At 43.9% G+C, this 25,212-nt stretch overlaps 1 protein-coding gene across 2 annotated transcripts; it reads left to right on the forward strand.

Moving 5' to 3' along the window:
• Positions 1-1,236: 1,236 nt before the first annotated feature.
• SLC9A8 (solute carrier family 9 member A8) lies at positions 1,237-23,697 on the forward strand. Of its 2 annotated transcripts, XM_032705064.1 has the most exons (16): positions 1,237-1,316; positions 1,798-1,976; positions 3,748-3,828; positions 8,623-8,681; positions 10,667-10,750; positions 11,289-11,390; positions 12,229-12,263; positions 12,828-12,971; positions 13,853-13,991; positions 15,158-15,263; positions 15,959-16,075; positions 17,166-17,248; positions 18,963-19,074; positions 19,512-19,732; positions 20,820-20,966; positions 22,210-23,687. In XM_032705064.1, exons 1-16 carry the CDS (start codon positions 1,309-1,311, stop codon positions 22,339-22,341), a joined length of 1,749 nt encoding a protein of 582 aa, XP_032560955.1. In that variant the 5' UTR covers positions 1,237-1,308; the 3' UTR covers positions 22,342-23,687. The 2 variants fall into 2 exon arrangements, with proteins under 2 accessions (XP_032560955.1, XP_032560953.1); XM_032705062.1 differs by lacking the exons at positions 1,237-1,316; positions 1,798-1,976 and adding an exon at positions 2,026-2,628 and having other exon boundaries at positions 22,210-23,697.
• Positions 23,698-25,212: the final 1,515 nt, after the last annotated feature.

Genomic DNA, 25,212 nt, shown 5'->3' on the forward strand with positions numbered 1-25,212 from the left:
GACCAGATAAAGGTGGTCTAAGCTTTATTTTAATTCACTGATCAAAATCGCTAATTAATTACTCCCTGATATTTTCATTCAAAAGCATTTTTATGAAAGTTTCGATGCTTTCTGATTCAGCTCAATGGTACCTGGGCTCATTTGACACTTTCTCCCTGCTGTAAGGCCAGGCTCCCAGTGGGGCTGAGTGGTGAGAGCTGTGCATGGACCGGCTGTGCCCTTACCCAGGTCTGCCCAGCCAGTGGGAAAGGGTGAGGGGACAGATCTAACAGGTCTAATTTAAAAAATCAGGACCCATTTCCTGCTTTTAGGCACCACAGAGTGTGTTGGTGTGATGCTTCAGCACACCTTTGCAGGCATCACACCCGTTTCCAGAGCACCCTCTGAAACGAGCTGGTGCCACCACGACCTCAGCCTGCCCTTAAACACACGGGGTGACTGGTGAGCTTGGGAGGTGGCACCGAGGGACAAAAGATGCTGCTGGGTGGTGGTGGCTGAAAGCAGGAGCCAGCAGACAACGGCAGCAGAAGGACAAGGTGCAGGGCCATGGCGAATGAGGGACAAGGTGCACTGGGGGAGGCAGTTCTGGGGGACGTGGTGACTGGTGGCAATGGCTGAGGGACAAGGGGCAATGGCAGCCCAGAGAGATGAGGAGCACTGGCAGCAGGGACAGCAAGGGCAGCAATGGCAGCCCTGAGGGACAAGGAAAAATGGCAGCTGGGGCAGCGATGGTAGCTCTGAGGGATAAGGAGCACTGGCAGCAGTGGCAGCAATGGCAGCCCTGGCAGCTCTGAGGGATAAGGAGCACTGGCAGCAATGGCGGCCCTGAGGGACAAGGAACAATGGCAGCTGGGGCAGCAGTGGCAGCTCTGAGGGATAAGGAGCACTGGCAGCAACGGCAGCACCAAGGGACAAGGAGCAGTGGCAGTAGTGGCAGCAATGGCAGCCCTGGCAGCTCTGAGGGATGAGGAGCAGTGGCAGCAATGGCGGCCCTGAGGGATAAGGAGCAATGGCAGCAGTGGCAGCAATGGCGACCCTGAGGGAGGGAGCGCTGCAGTCTCCGCCCCCGCCGGGAGGGGGCGCCCCGCGCACCCCCACCCCCGCGCGCGCAGCGCGGGAACCGTGACGTCTCCGGCGCGTGACGGGGCCGGCCCCGCTGTCACGTGACTCCCCCCCCTTCCTTTCGCGCTCCCGCGGCTATTCCCGCACCCACCATAGAGTTCGCCGGAGGTGGTCGCCAGAGCGGCGGCTGCGGGCGCGCCGGAAGTGGCGGCGCGCGGGGTGCGGCGGGAGGTTGAGGCCGGCAAGATGGCGGAGTGAGTGCGGGACTGAGCGAGCGCGGGGCTGCGAGGCACGGCCGGGCCGTGCCGGCCGGGGGGACCTTTCCTTCAGCAGCAGCTTCCGGGGGTGCAGTGAGCGGCTCGGAGCGGCCCCGCGCGGCGCCGAGAGCTCCAGGGCGGCGGGAGGAGCTGGCGGGTGCGGGCCCGCGGGCCCCGCGGTGGGATCGGTCTGACGGCGGGCTGTTCGTGCCCTGTGTCAGCTTTCATCGCTCCCGGGTGCGGTGCCGAGGGTTTGGTGTCTGCAGTGCGCGAGGCAACCCAGCAGTAGTCAGCTCCGTTAACCTGACCTTGCAGTATTTGTGGTCGTAGACTGATTTTAATAACTTTCAGCGAATTGGTCAGCAGCACAGATTCGGTGTGATCTGGTGGCTGGTTGGTCTGTGCATGTCCTCAGTAGGCTGAGTCTCTGTCGTGCTGCTCCCATCCAGTATGATCCCGTCTTGTATTATCCTGACAGGTCTGCAAATGTCACCCATGAGGTCATCAACGCCACCCTCCACACTCTGCTGGCTGCTACGACCAAGCTGGTGGCACCCACACCTCCCAAGCCCATCCTGCCAGTCCAGACTGGAGTCCAAGCACAGCAAGAGGAGCAGTCTAGTGGCATGACAATTTTTTTTAGTCTTCTTGTTATAGGTGAATGATGAACTGAAAGTCTGTTAATCTCTCTTAATGTGTTCTGTGCCTGAGGACAGAGGCCAACTCACAGGCATAGTAGTTTGGTTCTCTCTGTGCTGTGGGATACTGCACAGGGATTTGGGAAGTTTGGTGTGTAACTGCCTGGCCTTCCCAACCCTGTGGAAGGCTGGGGACCAGTGCAAATATTCTCACCATGGTCTCAAAGTGCAAACATGTTTTAATTGTCTTTACTTTCTTTACCAAGCACCTGGCACTGTTCCTGTGTGGAACAGACATTGTCAGGATGGCCCATGGTGTTGGGCAGAGTTTGAGAACAGTGCACTGGTAGGTGTCAATGTAACAACTCCTACCCTCCTGAAGCCCCCAGAGCCAGTGGATGACACTCAGATTTACAAGCACAAGTACTCCATATCTTTCAATATCTGTTTTTGTGGCTCTCCTCAATTTCTCACACTTGTGCAGGGATGTGATGACAATGTGCAGAGTGTCATCACTGACACTTGTGCAGATAGAGGCATTTTGGGTGGCATGTGCTCACCAGACTTCTCTGTAAGTCTGGGCTGTTGTCTTTCTTCAAGAGAATATAATTGTCTCACCTTCTGCTGGAACCAGAACTGTACCAATAACAGAACTCTCAGGAGGGTGAAAGGTTTGTCTGTTTTCCTTTCTGTGCTTGTGCTTGGTTCCTCCAAAGCACTGAGAGACTTTGCTGGGGCAGACAGGTCACCCCATCTTCTGACTGGTGATTTTTCCAGTAGCAAATATAGGAAATAAAAGGTATAGAGTTGGCAGCAGTGTGCCAACTTCTGCAGGTCATTTAAGGCTTCTGCTTACTTCTGAGGTACCTGTTTGTCTTCAGAGAGGGTTCCTCTGTTCTCAGAGCTCACTGACATACTGGATGTGAACAAAAGAAAGACCAAAGCAAAATGCACTATTTCTGAGTATGTGTGTCTCATGGATTTTAAAAGGACCATTCATGGTAAAATTGCATTCCTGGGAATTACCAAACAAGCTGTGATTTTTTTTGGCAATGTTCCAGTCTGTATGCCAGTCTGATAACGTAATGGATCTTAAAAGCATCACCCTGGGGACTGGGGGCTCCCTGAACAAAGTAAAGCCAGTATGAAAGCTTATTGTTCATCATTATTCCCATTCATAATGTCTCATTTAAGAGGGTTGGAAGGTGAACATGAATGTGTGGGCCCCACTCTGGAAAGTGGCCTTTAGGAATGTTCTGAAGTGGGACAGCCCCAGAAGCAGGTTGGTTCTGTGTTGTGTCAAAGCCAAGCCCCAGATGTAAAAAGTGCCTGAAGTTCCTGAGTTGATCTCCAACCACATGTTTCTATGGCTTGTTTGTGTCACATCCCTGCTGTGCCACATTCCTGTGATCCATGGCTTCCCTGCTGCTGTGGTGCTTTTACTTTCCCTTGAGGGACACTCAGGTGTCCCTTAGCCTGGCACAGCACTTGTGCCTGTCACTGTAGCCCTGACAGGTGCCTGGAGCAGATGATGTGCTGCCAGACACAAGCAGAGCAGTCAAACACAAGGAATGGAGACCAACAGCTCAGGAACATCCCAGGCTGCCTTAATATTTATGGTGGTGGGAGCTACTGCTGAGACTGTGGTGCTTTTTGGTTTACTGCCAAAGCAAAGTCTACTAAATCATTGGGAGAAGTTTTGCTGTGTGTATTTTGGAAATACTACTTAAAAGTATATTTTATTCTCCTCTAACACATCTAAATCTACTTTTTTTTCCCCCCCTTCATAGCTATTTGCATCATATTGGTGCATTTACTGATAGAATACCGGCTTCATTTTTTACCAGAGAGCGTGGCTGTTGTGTCTTTAGGTGAGTAACCATGACATTTTTATACTGGACTTGTGTTGGGACTGTCAGTAGCCTGTAGTGGAGATAATGCTCTGTTGTGTATTAACCATCACTAGAAAGATGCAGCAAACTGCATGCAGTGAAGAAAACAATGAATTCATAGAGTTGAATTCACTGAAGAAATAAATGAGCATACAGGCAGAGACTGGCCCAGGAAAATGACACCCACAGGGATGTCACTACCTGGCATCTTCCTCTGATTTTGCATCCTTACTGTAGGAGATGTGCAGCACTCTCTGGCCACGAGACTTCAGCCTTCCCTTTGAAGTGGTACGTGTGTTTGTGTTAGTGTTGTTAGAATTATGTTTCTGTGTGTGATTTTAATGTAGCTGGGGACTGCAACTATCCTGAAAACTTGCCTGAACTGCCAGATCCTTACCTATCCCAGCAGTACCATGGCAAGAGCTCTTCCTATGACTTGAGCTATAACAATGGCACCTTTCATGGAGATTAGGTGCTAATTTAGTTTGGATTAAATTTGGAGTATTCCTAAGCCTGTAGTTGTATGTTAGGGTAATTTCATGTATTTGTATGCTATGCTCCTGGTTTTGTGAATGAGGAGCAAATCAGGCCATATACATTTACCATTTTCTCTACGTGCTGTCTAATGTTTGAAGAGCCTGTTCTAAGTATTCCCAGCAGCAGTTTTTCAGCTGTCTCTGACTTGTCTGCAAGATTCTGTGATATTTTTGCTTCTATTGCTAGTGACACTTTCACTGACAGCTGTTCTAAAAATACCACAAGAAGACAAAGATGCTTAGTTATAATCCCAGTGTAGCTCAGAGGAGCACAGAACCAGTTGAGCAGGTAGATTTTTGACTTTCTCCTGGGCTTGGCTGGTGTCTTCTCTCATATTTTCCTAAGTGTGTTTTTACACAAGTTCTCAGTGGAAGGAAATGAGCTTTCTGGTGCTTGTCAGTAACTTATGCTTTCTGGGAAAAAGGGATCTTCTTGCATCTTGCGTGCTAGATTGAGAAAATCTTGGAGGTGTTACTCAGCAGAAAGAGAAGCATATTTTCTGGCAGCATAACTCCCTGCATTTGTAGATGACTGTGTGTGGTGCAGAACACATCATGTTACTCACATAGTAGAAGGTTTTGAAGATTCAAGTGACATTCACTTGAAAGGCCCTATATGAGTTCCAGTGTTTCTGTGCAGCTGAAAAACAAACAGACCTATAAGAAACCTGTCCTCATGCTGGTGTGGATTTCCTGGGTGTTTTTATAGCAGCAGCATCCCTCAGACTTTTGTGCTTTTATGCTTCTGTCCATGACATGGATCAGAGCTGCTGCAGCTCACCCTGATTCACGTTGTCATCCCCACAGAAACCGCCCAGCACCTGATTCACTATTGACACACTTCTCTCTCCCTCCCTCCTTATTTTATTGCCATGGACAGGTGAGGTATCTGGTGAGTGTATCTCCCAGTGTCCTAAAAGGCTCCAAAAGGACACTGCTATCCCTTCAGTATCCTTCCTCTTTGTATCCAAAAACCCAGGTGAAAGGTGTCGATTTGGCTTCAAATCAGGTTGGTTACCACAGCTATTAAATAGCTATTCTAAATTTAAGCATAATCCCCAATATAAAATTCAGCAGTGTATTGATTGCTCTTGCTGGCATAGTTTTGGATTTTCTTGGCTATCATTCTGTATATCCTGCCACAAGCCACGTCCTGGGCAGTGCAGAGTGGAGGTGCTGGGCCAGCCTGTGTCCCTGCTCCTGCTGAGCTGTGCAGAGCAGCAGAGGCACAGACGTTCTCCTCTTTCTTCTTCTTGGCACCTCAGAAGCAGGAGAAGGATTTTAGCTGTTGGATTTAAGTGTTGGTGTGTCCTGTGCTCCTGTCAGTCCCAACAAAAGCTTGTTTATGAAACAGGGAGGTTTCTTGCCGGGGTTGTTGCTGCTGCTCAGGCTGAGTCAGCAGCTGCACCTGCTGCGTTCTCACCTAGAGGCCGTGCAGGAACTTGCCCGTGTGGGTTTTGGGGTGAACCACAGCAGAGCTGCAGTCTGTCCCCCCAGCCAGGTGAGATGACACCAGCACATGCAGTTCCTGGAAGTCAGCAGGGTGTTATACCCAGTAGCAGCCCAGATGTCCTGTGTCATTTCAGCCTTATTTAGTTTATAGACTCAGTCACACTTGAACTACTGTCGGTGCTGGTGACAGGACACGGCATCGGGATAATCACTGGAATTTGCAGCTCATTGCTGCTCGGTGTCCCCCTGGGACTGGGAATGCTCTGCACAGCTGCAAGAAAACAGCTTGAGTTTCAAGTATCCAGTTTTGTGAGCAGTGCCAGAAGTGAGGTGTGTCCTGCTTTGGCTTGTAAATTATGCAAATGTTCTCAGGAAGTTATTAAAGGCTAATAAAAGTGACAGCAGAGAAGATAGGTATGATTTTCACAAATGCTTTTCCTCCCATTGTCTAAGCTGCTCGGAAGTTTCTGGTTTCTGGTTTCTAGGGCGTGTGATTCTCCTGGTGGAAAGGGCAGGAACACATTTTCTGAGGCTGGATTTTGATCTTCATCCTTAAAAGCTGATGGAATCTCATTGGTAAAAGTAGTTGCCAGAAAAGTTTTTTCTCTTTGATTTGTTACTGAGTTTTAGCGTGTTCTCAGGAAAAATAAAGGTTGGTTGTAATAAGAAAATTCCTGTAAAATTTTTAAAAGAATGGGGCTTAGATTAACTCTTACAGACTTAACTTTCCAGTTAGCTCCTTGACAAAACTGATCTGCCTGATTTAATAGAACCAGCTGATCAAAAACTGTGTTCATTCGTCTAGTAATAAAGGAATAGTAAAGATGTATGGGACAGGTTTTAAAAATCAGCATCAAACTTTGATTCTGCTGCTGTTAAACCCTCTTGTTGATGCATTATTTTGTGCAGGTCTCTCATGACTTTGCTTGGCATAATCTTAGTAGTGCTGTGTGTAATACACAGGTAGAGGTCACTTCTGCTATGTAAAGGTGTAAGTTGAATTCAGGCCCGTCCTGTCCCCTTAACTCTGCTATTGCCCTCCTTTGATATTGTTGTTATTTCATTTTTGATATCATGCAAGGACCTTTTTTGTCTGTGATGCTGTTAGAGTCATCTTGTGATTAACTCTTCCTTGAAAAAAAAAGAGACTAAGCCAACCTTTAACTGAAGCCTCAGGCTCAGGATAGGGATGTTCAACCTGTAGCCCACAGGCCATGGGTGGCCTACTCAGGGCTCCAGTTACCCAAAGTCATGCTGGAGCCCTTCCACTTCAGAAGAAGTGAGTTAAGGGATTCTCTTTTAAATCCTGTCTAAACCTAGTTCTGTGTGAGGGCTCTCAATCCTGAATCCCACCACTGTGAGCATCAGTTCAGGAAGTAACAGGCTTCCTGACATCCGTGCCTTCAGGTGTGTGGGCTCTGGGTCTTGTCATTTGGGTTTTCCCCACACAGACTTTTTGTTAAGTGATACAAGTACTGACTGTACCAGCTGAAGATGGTGTTGTTGCTCTGCAAAAATGAGCAGTGTTCTAGGCCTTGGCTTCTGGCCCAGCTGCCATCCCAGGGTGGGAGGCCTAACTTATTGCTGAGACCCGTGTTTGTGTGGCATGTGAGTGGCTGTATCTGCGTTCTGTCCTTCAAGGAACAGCAGACCTCTGATGTTCCTTCATTAATGTTTTGCGCTTCCTTTCCATATAAACAATTTCATGGAACAATTATTTCTGTCCTCAGGGACTGATGCCTTCACAGATGTTTGTATGAAAGAAGGCTTAGGCCTCACGGCTTTGTGTGTGTGACACATCCATCAGGAGTAATCCATGTGATTCTATTTGTAAGACTCCTTTGTTAGCTGCAGCATAGAGAGAATAAAGGCTCCTGAGGTACAGGAAAGTGTACTTAGAGCTTCTCAGCCACTTTTTACCTTTCATTTTGTGTATTTCTCTTCTACATCACAGTGTTTGACTGTGAAGTCTCCGTTCTGTAAATAATAAAACACAGCTATGCAGAAACACAGATCTGGAATCTGACTAAAGACAAATTCCTCGTAACTACTTGAAAACATTTTAACAACAGTTTGTGAGTTATTTTCCTGACTTCCAGAAGAGACTTTTGTCTTACATCTTACATGTTTGAAGATTTATAGGAGGAAAGAGCACGATAACCTTTAACCATTGAGTTTGCAGCAGCCTTGATAAAATTCTTTTATACTCAAATTAGTGTTTCTGCATGACTTAAAAGATGTGTAATTCATTTGGGAAATAGTTCTGACAGTGTCTCCACCCTGATTGGAATTTGTTGCCAGAAAGTGCTGTGATTTCATTCAAGCAAAATTCACTTCTTTGGAGAGGACTGATGTCATTTAAGCTACTTTAACACTGCAAATAGCATTGAAGTGACATGAAGCACAGATGTCTAACTCATAACTTCCTGATTCTTCAGCAAGAAGGGTGGAATTTTATTTGAATGCAGCTTAGATGAGAAGTGGTTTTGAATAGTTAAGCCTGTTGTCTTTCTGCATCACTAAGCATCACACTCTCAGTATGAGTGTTTGGGTTGGGATATCCCAAGAGACTATCTGTTGTGTCAGGAAAAATCTGGAATTATGTAATGTATTGAAAACTGGGTATTTGGATATGGAAACCAAAACAACCTTGTGGTTTTGTGATTTAGGAGTTAAAGACTTGCTGCTTTATGTTTTGCCTTGTTTGCAGTTTTAAAACTTAGAGAGCTGATAAACAGTGATGTGTTTTGTGGCTATTTCAGAATGTTTTCTCATTCTCTCCTAGGTATCCTTATGGGAGCTTTTATAAAAATCATAGAGGCTCAAAAGCTGGCCAACTGGAAGGTATAATTGAAACAATTAATTTTTAATTGTAGAACAGTCCCTAAACGTTTTAAAAAGACTACTTGTAATAGTAGGATTTTTTAGAGAGAGAGTCTTGGCAGAAATGTCTCCAAGAGGTGAAGTCTACAGTGAAACAAGGATTTTGCCTCCTACATTTTATCCATACTGTCAAAGCAATGAACTGTCAGTTAAACAGCCACAAAATCAGCATTTTAAAATACTTTCTTATTTGTTAAATAAAATAATCTGACTGAGATCATGTATGTAGGAAAAAAGAAGAAAGCTCGAAATGTGGCTCTGATTTGAGCACTCATTCTGTTAACATGGTAAATACTGATCCCAGCTGATGAATTACATGGTGATTATCTGGGAAGTGTTGGTCACATTTTGGGAAGCACTGGGGAGCTGTGTCTGGTTTGCTCACATTATCAGCCAAGGTAAAAGGTCACAGATATCACATTATTATTTGCTTATTTAAGTTGCTTTCACTGTAATCAAGTTTAGGTTTTAACAGAGGCTGCCATAATTTCAGATGTGAAATGTTCTAATCAATAATAATTATGAACTTTATTAAATGGTTGTAAATTTACTAGATACTTTCTGTTTATCGGACATGGTTAAAAATAGAATATTTAACTGCTGGCTATGTCCTTGTACAAGGCAAAACTTGGATCATATCCCTGCCCTAGGAACTTTGTAGTGTAATTTCTGATGATCATGCCTTACTCAGTGTTCCCTCATCACTAAGACCTTGTGTTTGCTGGTGGTTCTTGGCTACCACGGCTGATAATCACAGTCCTCGTGTTGTACTTTCCTGGTCTCTGCTTCCATGCACCACAAATGCAGTCCTTCCTTTCCATTGCTCTTGCCTCCTCGTCCAGCTCTGGTTTCAGGTGTAGTTGCTCAGATGGGTGAGAGTTTGTTCCAGTGCAGTTCCTGAGCTGACAGAACCAGGCAGTGTCAGCCATCCATGCACGGAGCTGTGCGTGCAGAATCCGGGACTAGAGCATCTCAGTCTAAAGGATGAGTTTTGTTTTCTAAGCCCCCCAAATCCTTTAAGATGATTATCTGTGGTACAGGCAGGAGCGAGACTTTAAAGAGATGAGGAACTCTGTTTTGAAAGCTGGGGTTTGAACAGAACAGTCCATCAGCTGTTTAACCTGGATTTAAACAAGTTAATCGGTGCTTGCAAAGGTGACAAGCTCTGCTGGGAGGCCAGGAGGGAGACAAGAGGTGGGTAAAGAGAGAGGCCCACTCAGCTGGGAACAATTTGCCTTCTTTGCTTAGTCTGCCTGCAGAAAAACCAGTGTGCCAGGCTGGGGGTACAGCTCCATGAGCAGCATTAGCCAAGGAATGAAATAGGTGACAAAGAGTGAGGGCACCAAAAAATAGCATCTTGCCTCATCCTGGATGCCATTTATATCACTGTGATGGCAAAAAGGAACCATCAAGAATAGCACCACTGAATTTCAGACAGAAATTGTGTTTTCTGAGAAGAGTCCAGCCTCAGACTCCTCCCAGTGGTGTGAGCCTGGTCTCCTGCAGGTGCCCTGAGGTGATGGTGTGATGAGCTTCCCTTGGTCCCAGTTAACCTGTTCTGTTCAAACAGTGTCCAAGAAGTCACTGTTCCTTGGCAGTCTGTACAGATTTCAAGACTGTGAGATAAAATGGGAATACTTTTTGTGGAAACAAAAAGACTTTGCCATAAATAACCTGTTTTCTCTGAGGCTTATTTGGAGGCAGTAATTTAAAATAAGTAACTCCTAGATTTCTGTCACTGGGTTGAAAAAGAACAACAATAGAAGTGGCAGCCCTGGAATAGCTTACTGTTCTTCAGTCTTTTACTTTGTGATAGGAAGGGAGAAAGATTAATGCCATTTGCATTTTCCAACGTATTTTTTAATAATTTACCTTTTGGAAGATTTGGTGTTATTTCAATAATGATGATGATATCATTGAAATTATGATTCACTTTTGTTTTTCAGGAAGAAGAAATGTTTCGTCCAAATATGTTTTTTCTGCTTTTGCTTCCACCTATTATATTTGAATCTGGATATTCACTGCACAAGGTCAGCCCCTGCCAGAAACTCATTTTGCATGCTGAGGTTTTGTTTAGAACGCATTCTGCTTTTAGTTATCTTCATGAAGTTTAGGATAATTGCATTCAATTCCATTATATTAACCATTAGGGAATTGAGAGTGCAAAATTTAAGCCTCTTCAACCCCGAGTGCAGAGAACATTGGTTGTTACTGATAACTGACTGCTGGCAAGGTGTTGGGTTTGTGCTTTTCCTTGGCTGGAGAGGTTTCTTACCTCATCAGAGCTGTACAAGGGCTGCTGTGAAGGAGCCAGACTGGGAAGGAGTAGGATCAGAAGTGGGGAAGGTGACGTCATTCCACAGATAAAGGAGAGGAAAAGGTTTCCAAGGGTTCTCACCCCTTGCCTGGGAACCTGTGTTTCCATGGACATGTCTCACAACACTAGTCCTGGCCAAGGGGGCTATTATTGGAAACCCAGTTGTGAATCAGAATCTAATTTAGATGCAAACCCAAACATGAGATTTCCCTCCGGCAATTTTCACTAATTTACTTGTTATTATGTTCCAGGGTAATTTTTTTCAGAACATTGGTTCCATCATTCTGTTCTCTGTATTTGGCACTGCAATATCAGCTTTCATTGTAGGTGGAGGAATCTATTTCCTGGGCCGGGTAAGACTTACTGCTTTGAAGCACTTCAGTATATCTGGCTTGTTATTTGAAAGTCCATTTTTCAAGAGCAGACAAACATAGTGGAAGTGAATTCCTGAGTCACAAAGTCCAATTCTCTGCTCTCACGAAGGGAATGTTTTACAACCCTGTCCATGGATATTGCTGGGGAGGCTGTGGAGTCTTTTTCCCTGGAAATACTCAAAAGCTGTCTGGGCACAATGCTGAGTAATGTGCTCCAGGGGACCCTGTAGAGCAAGAAGGGTGGGCCAGGTGACCTCCAGTGGTCCCTTCCAACCTGAACCTCTCTGTGATTCTGTGGCACAGCATGCTCCATGTGGAAAGCAATTACTTTTTTTAACTTACACAGCCTTCCTATCACAAGGCTGTTCCAAAATCTGTATTTTCTAGAGCCATCTTCTGCTTTCCAATATTAAACTTACTTGTTCTTCTCTATATTTTTTTTTTGATTCTGTGGTTTGGTGTTTCCCACTGATTACATATAGACACAGATATTTATCTTTTCTCTCAAACTTCATTCTGGTAGGCAAAGCATTCCATACTTTCCTCTTTGCCCCTCAGATTTCTATTACTTTGAAGGCCTTAGTTACTCTACTCACCTGAATCTGGTCCACTTCCATCTGGTCTTCCCTGATCTTGGTTGACCAGAATTGCAGCAGTAAATCACTGTTGGAGGGCAATGTTAAACTGAGTTAACATCACTACTGTGATTTTTTTTTTTTCTTGATAATGAACTTGGGATTTGATGAATAGTTTCATTTTTAAAAACAGCAGAAAACCACAGTTGATTGTGATTTTTATGTTTTACCTATTCTTTCAGGCTGATGTAATTTATAAACTCAACATGACAGACAGGTAAGCTCTTGGGGAAATGGTGTAGTATATGAAATTAAGCTTTCTTCCAGATAACTATAAACGGGAACTGCACTGCAGTTGGCCAGCTTCTGATTGGTGCTTAAATTGCTGAGGTTCAACATTGTATATGAAACCAATAAATAGATCAAAGACTTTTGTACCCTATTTATTACACCCTTATTTCCCAATTGTATTGTACTCTGTTCTATTCTATTCTATTCTATTCTATGCTCAGTGATTTTTCTAGACAGATACTGGGTATTTTAACCAAACTTTAAAGTTAAGATTTGTAAACTTTGATTAGTTAGTATTATTAATAAATATAAGGGCATAACTTCCTTGTCTAAATCTCCTCTTAAAAGACAGAATGAGTTTTCATTATCAACATAGATTTTTTCCAAGAACTTGGCAAAGGATCGAGTTCTCAGGAACGGAAAGAGAGCATTACTTACCACTGTGTAGAAACTGTAACACAAAAGGTCTTTGTTACGTGTTGTTCACACAACTTACTAGGTATGTATTTTTCTTTCATCTAGTTTTCTCTTTTGTTTTGTGTTCTCCCAGTTTTGCATTCGGCTCTTTAATATCTGCAGTTGACCCTGTGGCTACTATTGCCATTTTCAATGCCCTCAACGTGGATCCTGTGCTTAACATGTTGGTTTTTGGAGAAAGCATTCTCAATGATGCAGTCTCGATTGTCCTGACCAAGTGAGTGCATTGGAACTACACATGTGTATGGAAACAGCAACCACTTTGTTTTCTGTTGATTAGTTATTCAAACATACAGTAATTCTGCCACCTCCATTTAGAACAAATCACGTGTTTCTGGTGTGAAACGGAATTTTGTGTGGGCCTTCTTTGTTAAAAGCATGAACTGCATAGGCAGAAGACAGTAAATGGCTGCCTTATTACCACTGCCTCAGTGCCTTATCTCATTGATCCCAGATAGTTGATTGCTATCTGATTCCATTCATTTGTCAGCTCTCTGTCTGTCTGCTTTCCTGACAACAGCAAACCAACACGTCACCTTTCAGGCTTGCACAGAAATGTTCCCCTTGCCAAATATGCTGCTGCATCTCTGTCACTGACCTATGCCCAGAGTCCCACTGCAGCTGGGGGGAATACATCCACATCCATGCAATGGTTTCATATTTATGTTGGGGCTGGCACAGGAAAGAAGGACATCCGATATCCTTATCTTTTGCCCACGATAATTCTTTGGGGCTGAAAGAGTAAAAAATGGGTGGATAAATCTTCGTGTTATTACTTTCCCTTTTCAAACTGGGAACATTGTTTTGAAATACTGGGCATCACCATAGCCTATTTACGCCATTCTGGGATTCTTCAGAGGAGCATTGCTGGATTTTTAGCAGAATTAGGTTTCCCTTTGGGGATTACACTGAGGCTTGATTTAACGTCTTTTGACATTCCTCTTGTTATATATATCACAGTAAAAGCCTTTTAAGAGTGGTAGCAACAAAGAAATGGGAGTCTTTTTTGTTGTTGTGCTCAAAAGATGTTTGATATTTTTGGATCCAGGCTTGGAATGTATAACCATTTCTTTTTATTTCTCTTTTAATTGTATCTAGCACAGCAGAAGGTTTGACAAGGGAAAATATGTCAGATGTAAGTGGATGGCAAACCTTCCTACAGGCACTGGGATACTTTCTTAAAATGTTCTTTGGCTCTGCAGCACTTGGCACACTTACTGGTCTTATTTCTGCATTAATATCCTTTTTTCATTTGGTGATACATATGTATAAATTGGTGAACTTCAACATTCTAATAGTATTTTTCTTTCCCGTCTTCTGCAGCATTTCTTAGGGGATATTTCTTATGAGGCATTATTTTGTTGGCTGAGGAATTTGTCATGCTCATTTTATTTTTATGTTAGTGTGCATGAATGTGTATTAAAAAGTCACATCAAATTTTTATGAACATAATTAAGGTCTGAAATGCTGCATAATAGCTTTTGTGCATTGGAGTGTTATAAGATATGGTAATTGTTTTGTAAATTCAAAATATATTAATTCCATTTCAATACCAATCCATTTTTACAAGCATATGGCTCTTTTTTTTACATGCATAAAACAGTTAATTAAAAAGAAAAAAAAGCTCCTTTTCCCAAGGGCCTTTGAGTCAGCCCAGCTCATTTGTCCCTATGGATCATGTGCAGGCAGCTGAATGCAGACACTGTTCTGTTTGGATTTACACTGGGTTATATTTTGCCTCTTCCACTTCCATGAGTTGGTTGCTAAACAACCCAGAAGCTTCTCTGCTGAGGTCAGGAAGGCTGTTTGCTGTAGTCCAGACACCTTTGTTACTTCTCAGGGCTTTAGTGTTAACACTGACTTCACTGCAGGTGATCTGGGCTTGTACAACAGTTGTTCATGTCAGCTGGGACACACTGGCAAGCACTTTGTAAACAGCAAGAGCTGAATGTTTGATTAAATGTAGAAATTTCCCTCTTGGTTCAGCAGCCTGATTCAACAAACTTAAATTATTTAAATTATTCCATATATCGCCACAAAAGAGGGAGACAGATGTTCAAGAAAGCAGCTTGTTTGCCCTTTTACTGTAATTTGTGGCTCAAAATATTTGATTTATCAGTTATTATCAGTATTGTAGAGGCACATCAGTAGCAAATCTTTCTTGTCTCTATCTCTGTCCATTCTGACAGACTTCTACCAGCAGTAGCTTCTATATCAAACTTTCCTCATAAGGAATTACTTATCCTTCCATACTGGAGTTGAAGGCCAATGTGTAAATTTTGTTGGCTATTCAGTAGAGAAGTACATAATCATTGTTTTGTGATGGAATGACACAGATGAAAATATGTCTTTCATTTTTTGTTTGTTTTAATTTACATTTTTCCATAACATTTCCCTGTGTACGTGCTAAAGCACATTGATTTAAGGAAGACACCCTCCCTGGAGTTTGGGATGATGATTATCTTTGCTTACCTTCCTTATGGACTTGCAGAAGGGATCTCACTCTCAGGTGACTGGCAAAATGAGTCTATGCAAGTTTCTTTGATAGGGAGTAGGAATTATTTGTGTCTCAGAGGGCCCCTGGTTTTTTGGTTTTTTTGGGGGGTTTTTTGGGGGGTTTTTTGGGTGTTTTGTCATTTAATTTGTTCTTTTAAGTTTGACTTACTTTAAAGAAACACTGTTCTCTACTTCCTATTACAGAAGATAAAAGAGGTAATTGCAGCTTTCATCAGCATTAGTTAGCCACTGTAGATACTGGTATTGTCCCCAGCTACCTTTGCCCAACACAGAATTAAAGTTTCAGCTGCATGCTGCAGATCTCAGCCACCTCAGCAAACTTAGATCATGCCCAGACTGCTGCCCTGTGGTGGTTTTCTGCCTGTCCTCAGTGTCATTGGGGAAATCAGCTGAGACCAGAGTGTTGTGTGTGTCTCTGAATACTTGGTAGAGGTTTTGCTGAAGGCCAGGAGAAGAGGTGAACTTCTCCCAGGTACAAAGAGCTGGATGACCAATGTCTCTGACCTTTGCTGATTTAAGTGGGGGTTTTAAGGTCTTCCTGTCTGGTTTCCTGAAGGAAAGGGAGAAGGGATGCCACAGTCAGTGTAATTCTAATAGCTAGGGATTCTGCTTGGTTTGATTTTTTTTCTCTTGGGTTTTGATTTTAGTTTTGATTTCTTCTGTTTACTGCCACATTCTTGCCTACAGGTATCATGGCCATCCTCTTCTCTGGCATCGTGATGTCTCACTACACACACCATAACCTGTCCCCAGTCACACAGATTTTAATGCAGCAGACACTGAGAACTGTTGCTTTCATGTGTGGTAGGTGCTGCTTACTATTAATATCTAGTATTAATAGTGTAAAATCTTATTCACATGAAGTGGTGATTCTCTTGGGAGCAGCAGAGGTGTGAATTTGCTTCTAGGCATTTGTATGTCCATGGAGCTTGTCTTCAAGAGAAGAATTCCTGATAGTGGAGGCTGGAAGGCACTCGAAAGTCACCTTTCCTGCCACACTGGATAAAACATGCAGTAAATCTCTCTCTCCCATCCTGCAGGCTCCTGCTAAGATTTGCCACAAGATTGATGACCCAATAGAGATCTCTGACTCCTGTACTCCTCTGGTCTATTTTTAGTTGTAGGAGATGGGGGTTGAGTACTATTTTTTTAATGGTTTTGTATATAAAAATCTACTTGCAAAACCAATAGCTTCACAAATGGAGAAGTTTTTGGAAGTAGTGGTACGAGCAGGTCAGTCCCAGAGCCTTTCCAGTTCCTTCTACAAGCAAAACCTTTAAAGAAACGACATGTTTCTGTATTACAAACATATCCCTGTGTTTTGGGGGGATGCCATGAATGAATTCCATATTGTTTGCTGGAGGATGCAGTTTCAGTGTGGTCAGGGAATGGCTTTGCTGCAAACCGAACTTAACCACTCCCCTGAGCAGCAGCAGCTCTTCAGAGTTTGGTCTGAATCTATTACAAAAGCTAAAAAAGCCTGCATTCAGTCAAGTCACTGTAAAGGAATTATTTATGAATAACTGTGCAACTTCTGTAGCTCCTGGTCAGCAGCTTAATTTATAAATTATATAAATATTTTTATATATATACATAAAACATAGGTCCTATATTGCTCAAGTTTAAAAGTTCCTCAGTCTTTAGAATGAGGTTTTGCTGGCTTTGTTCTCACTCCTTGGTAATTTACAGCTGAAAAAAGCCTACACACAGGACTAAGTGCTGTCCTCTGCCAGCAAGAGTAAGAGTCTGGCCTTTTGCATCACAACATCTGGGCCTATTTCTTGCATTCAAAAGTCAGGAAATACCATTTTATGTACTGTATGTAGCAATTTATAATAGGAGTAAAAAAGGTTTTCTAGAATTGTTTATTTAAGGTGTGATTTCTCTTTTTCAGAAACGTGTGTTTTTGCATTTCTTGGCCTGTCAATTTTTAGTTTTCCTCACAAGTTTGAAATGTCCTTTGTCATCTGGTGCATAGTAGGTATTTACTTTCTTCCATACTTTTTAGATGCATTTTGCAGTATTTCTTGCTGGGGAAGGGACATTACAGTTAAAAGATTTTAAGATAATTGTTATGATTTATAAGTTTTTATAAAAATACTTCTATATTTTTGTATATTGCACAAAGTTTACTCTCTCTAATAGCATGAAATTATTATTCTTGTTCTCAGCACTTTGGTGTACAATACTTCAGTCTTTAAGGAATTCCCTTCAGCTCCTATTTTGAAGCCCTTCTGTATAAGATTGGTAAAAACAAGGAAAAGAACCTTGCTTGTTTTGACACTATTAGATTTATTAAATTAAATCTCAAAAGATGTTAAGATTAGTATCCATAACCATTCTGGTCATTTTATCAGAACAGTCCTGAGTTTTTACCTATGTTCCCATGAGCGATCTGTGTGACAGACAGTTCATAGCAACTCCAGTACAAACCAGTATCAAATTCTGCTCCTTTCATCTCCCCACTATTGCAGCTTTTGAGTTTTCTCTCATATATCATTGCAGTTTGTTTACATAAACTAATTTAGTCCATGCATCACTTCTTCCCTCTGAGTTCTTCAGAGGAAGTCCTTACTCAGACCTTCTCCAATGTGTGTTCAATCTTGGACTCCTTTCTTAATTCTTTGTCTTCGAATATGTATTTCACTGTAGCTTTGTGGAGTGACAGTGAATTATGTTTCACATGGGGGTTCCCCACATCTGTTGCTATTATAATTGTTTAATATCAGCAAGAAAAGTAGAGTCAAATGAACGAAATGGGAACCCATTTCCAGTTGCTTACAGCAACAGACACTGGCCCTTTTTAGTGCATGATTCAAGGGAAGAATTGTTATCTACAACTTACAGATAGGGATATCAGCACAGGGAACTGTTCTCCCTGGACTACACCCAACTTCCCTATCTAATATGTGTCTAAGGTGTGACACTTCCTCCTGTGTAGTATTGCCCCCTCAGGCATAATGCAAATTGTGTAATTTTGGGGTGATTCATAAAGGAAAACAGCACAGCCCTTCAAGGATCCTGCTGACTAATTCTGGGATATTTACCTTACCAAGGTCTGTTTGTGGTGGAGCTTAAAAGCAATGCATTGAGGAAACTGTGCCTTTTTCTGAGTTAATGTTTTCACTGTGTTAATAGTTTGCCATTAAAACAATAGTACCTTTTTTTCTCTTTTCCCCTCTCACAATGTTACTTCAGTGTGTGGTGTGCATTAGAGCCATACCCAGCAAAGTGTTGAGAAATCAGCATGTGTGCTTTTTGTTTGGCTTCTGGCCTTTCTCTCTGAGGAACTGGTCCACGGGGAGAGAATAGAAATATCTTATTTCCTCTTTGCTGCTGTGCCAAGGGAATGATTAAAGGAGCTGAGCAGACTGAACTGAGGAGAACTTTTACTCAAAGTAATTCTTAGTGTCCCTGGAATGCCTCTTGGGTTCCATTTAGTTATTGTAAGTAAAGCAGCCTGGTCTCCATTAGTGACAGGTCTGGGTTGGTTTCAGTTAAGCAGACAAGATTTTTCAAGAGTTAAATTCCACAATGCCCTATGCTGAGAAGTTCCTCTGTGTTCATTGAGCAGCTCACCTGCCTGTGAGCAAAAAGAGTATATTCACCTTCTCCTTTAAAGGCAGCTGCAGCTGGGGCCTCATGCATGTAACACATCCGATGGTCTTTTGCTTTTATTTCTGTTTTTCAGGTGCTGGTTCTGTTTGGTAGAGCAGTGAATATTTTTCCACTTTCCTACCTACTCAACTTTTTCCGTGATCATAAAATCACCCCCAAAATGATGTTCATCATGTGGTTTAGTGGTAAGTTAAAGCTCAAAATGTAGAGAACCAGAAAAAAGTGTTCTATCTTTTTCATTGTCTGGGCCACTCTAAGAGGAACTGGTTTTCCATTAGTTGAGAAGAATTCAACTGAACATTTGCACTGTTCTCAAACCCAAATGGGACAGAAATGTCCTCTTTCCACTTTGTGCTGGAGGACTATGCAGTGGTGAGCCCACCAAAGCTTTTCTACAAAGAGGCTGCTTATCTCTCTAGGCCTAACAGCTTCACAGTTTGAACAGCAGTGCCTGAAGTTCTTAGGCTCCTTATAGGGTGGGAACCAAGTGATTGACAAACACACGCCCTAGGGTTGTAAAAATCCGTTTAAAGCTGGGGAGTTCCCGTTGAGTTCTCAGGGTGCTCAGGACGAGTGCTGCTGATGATTCACTCTCCACTGATGTGCTGCTCTCTCCAATAAGGTTTACGTGGTGCCATTCCCTACGCCCTGAGCCTCCACCTGGGCCTGGAGCCCATAGAGAAGCGGCAGCTCATCGGGACCACGACCATCATCATCGTGCTGTTCACCATCCTGCTGCTGGGAGGGGGCACCATGCCCCTCATCAGGCTCGTGGACATTGAGGACTCCAAACCACGCAAGAGGAACAAGAAGGACGTTAATCTGAGCAAGACAGAGAAGATGGTTTGTTCCTCCTCTTTTACTGAGAGGATCACTGGGTTTTGTTGGGTTTTTTCTTCCCAGTTTAATAATTTTTCAGGGCTAGTACATAATTTTTTACAAGAAAGTAGAAGGAAAAAGCCAAGGTGGTAGAACAAAGCCAAGCAATATAATTTTAAAATATCCCAAAGACAGAGTTTGGTTAATGTTTACACAAAATAACTGTCTGGACAAAGAGAGGAGAAATAGTCTCTTAACTGAATCCAATTATAAATTGATCCATACAAATTAAAGTAATCCCTGCAAAAGCATAAAGCAGATGATAGAGGATTGAGTCATATACAGCGAGAAAGTAGTTAGTACAGTGTGAGACACAAGTTAATCATGAAAGGCAGATGGAAATTATTCTGAAAAAGTCAAAGCAAAGGCCATGAGAAGGTGGTACAGCAGCCCCCCTCTGACTAGACTTTATTTTAAAGCAATTTCTGGCAAAGTAACAGAACTGACAAAACCAACAGCCAGTTTCTGGAACGTCTTGTGCAAAAGATTGGAGAAAATAATGTATCCCAGAGCATTTTTTACCTGTTTTTTCCCAAACCATTGAGCAATATATGCAGAGTATTGTTCTGTAGGATCTTCAGAACTCGTTTTTTCTCGTGGCATGAGGTTGCTTGCAGTCTCCAGAATTACCTTGCACTGTCCACGCAGGGATGTGCGTGGGAAAAGCACGGGGGCAGGCCGTGTTTGACACGGCTTGTTTGCAGTGGGACAATGACAGCAGTGGTGCTTGCTGGATAAAATCATTGTGCAGCTCACAAGAGAAAACCTGCACACTGGAAACCTGTTCTCAGCAATAGTGACAATACAAAACATGGAACATTTGAGGCCTTTTTCCCTTTCAGTGTGGAAAGGGAAGCCAAGGGGCTCTGGGAATCGGCAGCTGAACAGGCTCAGACAGCCCTAAGCCCTGGGAGGCTGGGGTGATAATTTCTGTATTGTTCCAGAGTGGGAAGTGGTTGTGAGAAGGGAGAGCACTGGGCAAGGACTAAAGCAGGCTGGAGGGATGACTGGCACTTCCCTCGGGTTATTCCAATATTCATGTTTTTTCTAGGGAAACACCATAGAATCCGAACATTTATCAGAGCTCACAGAGGAGGAATATGAAGCCCAGTACATAAAACGCCAGAACCTCAAAGGGTTTATGCGGCTTGATGTTGAGTATTTGAATCCTTTCTTCACCAGAAGACTCACACAAGAAGTAAGTGATTCTCATTTTCTTGAAGAAAAGAAACTAGAGTTGGTTATTTCCCTCAGTGTCACGCAGGGCTCGTCGCGCAGCCACACAGCTTGTACATTAGGGACAGTGAGACATCTGTGTATTGCTCATGCTTAGATAGAGCAGCTGTAATGAACAGCTGCACTGTAAAAGCACAGGTTGGATTAAATGAGCATCTCAGGGCTACCCCAGTTAAACTCAGTGTATGGATTTGTTGAGCTTGCCTTTAATCATGTGGAGAACCAGGAAGGGTATCAGCAGTTACTGGGTACTGCTGCTGCTAGAAAAACCTGCTGCCACTCAGGCAGAGTTTTTAAAGTGCTGTCACACATAGTTCCTGCCTCTTACTGTCAATGGTCCTGTGACTTCTGGGGCTGTGCAGTTTCTATCTTGGAAATATGCACCAGCATTGCAACCTTCACTTTTCAGACTGCTCCACTGGGATACCAGAGCTGTGAGGCTGTAAGTGCAAGATGACACCTGACTGAAAGTGTAACTTAACACTGAGTGGCTCTGAAGGTGTAAATGCTGTGTCATTTTCACTCCCGTGCCTCAGAAACCTTAGACTCCTTAGCCACATAATTCACCCATTTTCCAGTTTGCCATAACATTAAGTGTTTTGGCTGTGGAGTCGATAATTTTACACAAAGTGTGCACATTTCATCTTCCTAGCCTTCTCAAAAGTACTATTTTTCCTCTTGTTTTGTACCCTGCTTTTCAAAAGTACCCTTTCAGCACTTTCCCACAAAAACTAAAGGCATTTTTTGCAAAACCAAAGAGGAATCAAGAAACCAGAGTAAGCGTCTGATTTGTAGTTGGTAGCCAAAAGCACAGGCTGCCATCCAGATGGCAACCAAATGCTGGAAAAATAAGCATGTGAATCAACACAGTAGGCCACAAGCTTCCCAGTGTGCCTGGGAACACAAGGAGGAGAGTCAAAGCCAGGTCCTCCAGACAGCATTAGGATTGTTGAAACACAAAGAGCAGGACTGTCTAAAAACACAGGTAAAAATACCCCTCATCAAAACTATCATCTGTGGCAATAATTACTGACTGAGCACTTGATAAATATTTTCTGGTAGGAAGCAGAATGGCTTTGCATGTGTGGAGACCAGGAGCAGATTATTTCCTGAGGAATATGTCCAACGAGTCTTTCTGTTTTGCTCTAACACACAAGTGGCGGTGTAGCCAAATAACAAAGTGCTCTGGTTTGCCTTTGCCTCAGGACTTGCACGATGGGCGCATCCAGATGAAAACCCTGACAAACAAGTGGTATGAGGAGGTACGACAGGGCCCCTCGGGGTCAGAGGATGACGAGCAAGAGCTGCTGCAGCAGAGCGGGGCAGGAGTGCGGTGAGGGTGTGTCAGAGCCTTGCAGAGAGGGTCCAGGGCCCAGAGTCCAACTGCACAAAAGCTGGAAAGCGAAGGATGAATTTTCAGATTTCAGACACGTCTTGTGTCTGTCGTGTTTAGGTAAAAACCACAGCTCTGCTGTTACTGGTCAGGGAGGGAAACCCACACGTGTCGGACACAAAGAACCCTTCGTTCAGACTTTACTGCAGCCTGTTGAAAAGCTGAACCATCTGCCATGAAATGATGACACTGGTTAATGGAAGGGCTTCTTCCCATTCCAAAACCTGCTGCGACCACACGCTGCACTCCAAGCCATTGAGTGGCTCTGCAAAACAGAAGAAATTGCACTTTACCTTTTAAATATATATGTTCCTTCACAGCATGGAGAGTCTTGACAGTTTATACTGTGAATTTGTTTCAGCACTAGTAAGGGAATCTGACTGGAATAAATCTATAATTTATGGGATTTGCACATTATAAACCCAGAGAAGATGCATACCTTGACAAAAGCAGATGTTGCACATACAAGGAAGCACCTCTGAAAACATAGTTTTGTCACTTAAGAAATTCTTGATTTCTATTTTATGGGATTTCTTGTTTTTATACTGAGGGATCTAATCCACAGTGCTGATTATAGCATGGTTTGAGGGGGTGTGGGTACTGTGACACAGTGCAGAACTGTGTTTGAAATTGTTGTTTCTTTTCCTTGGCTAAAGCCAGTTGCAGTTGGATTTCTGTAATTGGCAGTTGCTCCTTGCTGGCACTTTGGCTTCAAATCTTAAAAAAGAGCAGCTTTTATATTTCCTAATTCATGAAGTGTTCCTAACACCCCAGAATTCACCAGTGGAATTTTTAATCTTTTGTGGAAGCAAAAGCAGCATGTACATGAGGGAGAAGAGTCTACAAAATCTAATCCCAGTACAGAAAGGTTAATATTGCACGTGGCTGAAGCAGCCTCAGCCGGGAAGTGCCAAACAGCTTCCATTGTGCTGTCCCATTTGTTAAGGAGATTTTTCTCTTCTACCTACACCATCTCAGAATCTGTGGTGTCATTGCATTGGTTCTCCACGGCCCAGTGTTTGCTCAGCATTGCCAACACTTGAACACACGTGTTTGTTGCGCATTTGCCATGGTGACACATGCAGCAGTTTGCTCTCACTGCCAAATTCCTCCTTGGTCATTTGCATATCCACTGTGGGGATGTGAATTGTAGTTCAGCACCCAAATCTGACATGCAAATGCACATGTTTGTTTCTGAAAGTGTGAGACTCACTTTCGATCTGGTTTTGCTACTGAGGTTTTTTAACCACTGCTTACCTGCTGGGAGAATAAAAGTTAAGAAATGTGTTTGGAATCCTGAGCCTGTGTTGTCTGAGCAGTTTTTCCTGCTGCCCTTTCCCTGCCGGTTCAAAGGGCCCCACTACTCATCCCAGAGCTGGAACATGCACAGGTGGGTCTGAGCAGGGCATGAAAGCACTCGGGGCTTGCTTTATTCTTGGGAGAATCTGGGTGAAAATCGTGCTTTTTTGTCACCCTTCTAGACCCCAGTGGCCTGAGTTACCCTTCAGTTACCCACCAGCCCTGGGGGGTTTCTCAGCTTGAGCCCCTAAGCCCAGGAGTTGGTGGGAAGGGCCCTGGGAGCATCTCCTGTCACCGGCAGGGGTACATGGGTGGAGCTGCTGTGAGACCGGGCCACGCCGAAATCCCCAATCCCGCCGCTCGCAGTGTTTTTCCCGCTGGGATCGCGCGGGTTCCGCGGGACCGGCCCCGCACCTGCCGACAGGTGCGCTGGGCGATGCTGCCCCCTGGCGGCCGCCGGCGGCACCGCGCCGGCCCCTCGGGACATCCCGGGAAGGGAATTCCATCGGGAATCGGAGCAATTAGCTGGTGCAGCTGGAGCGGGGGGGGGGGGGGGGGGAATCGCTCTGAAGCAATTCGGGTGAAGACATTTTGGATGGCTTAATTTAAAAGCAGCTATTCCAAAATTTAAGAAAATATTGCACTTGTCAAAACTTGGAGTGAAGTGCATATTCTGAGAGAAGGCAGCTGCCTGACTTCCTTATTCTGGAACAAAAAGAAGTTTTTACCTAAGTGACCCATTCTCATATTCAGTTATCAATACATTGGCTTTTCCCTCAGTCATTTCACAGGTTGGAGTTCTTCACTTAATATGCTTAGAAAAGAAAAATTATATGTCTCTGTTGACTTGCTTGGCAGTTACCTTGGATAATTTCCTGTTTTATCAGACCAATATAAAACTGTAATCCTCTTTGTACAAGCAGTAACTGCCCCATCCAGCTTTGTTTCATCTGCAAACCAGTGCAAGAGTAAACTTGATTTTTTTAATGCCCTTAACTACGGAACCCCCCAAAGCTGAACACAGACACTGGTGATGCAGGGCCCTGGGGTGCTGCTGGACTGTGAGTTCTGGCTGCTCCTCCCGGCCCAGGAGCTATGCCTGGAAGGGGCAGGGGAACCCAGAGCTCAGCTTCTATCACCTCACAGAAGTTACTCTTCCACCTCATCCAGCCCATCCCATTCTCCAAACCAATAGGTCTCATTCCACTGTTCCAAAGAACAGCAAACCCACTGCTGTGTGGTCCCTGCCAGCTTGCAGGCCTGCTCTGTGCCTCAGTTTCCTCATAGTCCAGATGCCCTTTGCAGAGCCACCCAGCTTGATTTTGGGGGCTGCTAAAGCCACATCAGACTGGCCAGACTGACAGCAGCCCCTCTGTCAGGCAGGGAAGGGGTGCCCCTGCCTACCCCACTCCATGTCCCCCATCAGGGGGACACCCAACCCCTTCCCTGTGCCAGCTGCCACACACAGCTGGCCCACGCTGGGCCAGGGAGAGCTCCCGGGGCTCACACAGGCAGG

Source organism: Chiroxiphia lanceolata, chromosome 17 (genome assembly GCF_009829145.1).
Source record: "Chiroxiphia lanceolata isolate bChiLan1 chromosome 17, bChiLan1.pri, whole genome shotgun sequence".
NCBI lineage: Eukaryota > Metazoa > Chordata > Aves > Passeriformes > Pipridae > Chiroxiphia > Chiroxiphia lanceolata.

Bases quoted from the DNA above. Each gene is read 5' to 3' on its own strand.
- SLC9A8 (XM_032705064.1), top strand. The intron at 1,977-3,747 runs GTGAATGATGAA...CCCCCTTCATAG, and splicing joins TTTTAGTCTTCTTGTTATAG to CTATTTGCATCATATTGGTG. The intron at 13,992-15,157 runs ATATCCTTTTTT...TTCCCTGTGTAC, and splicing joins CTGGTCTTATTTCTGCATTA to GTGCTAAAGCACATTGATTT.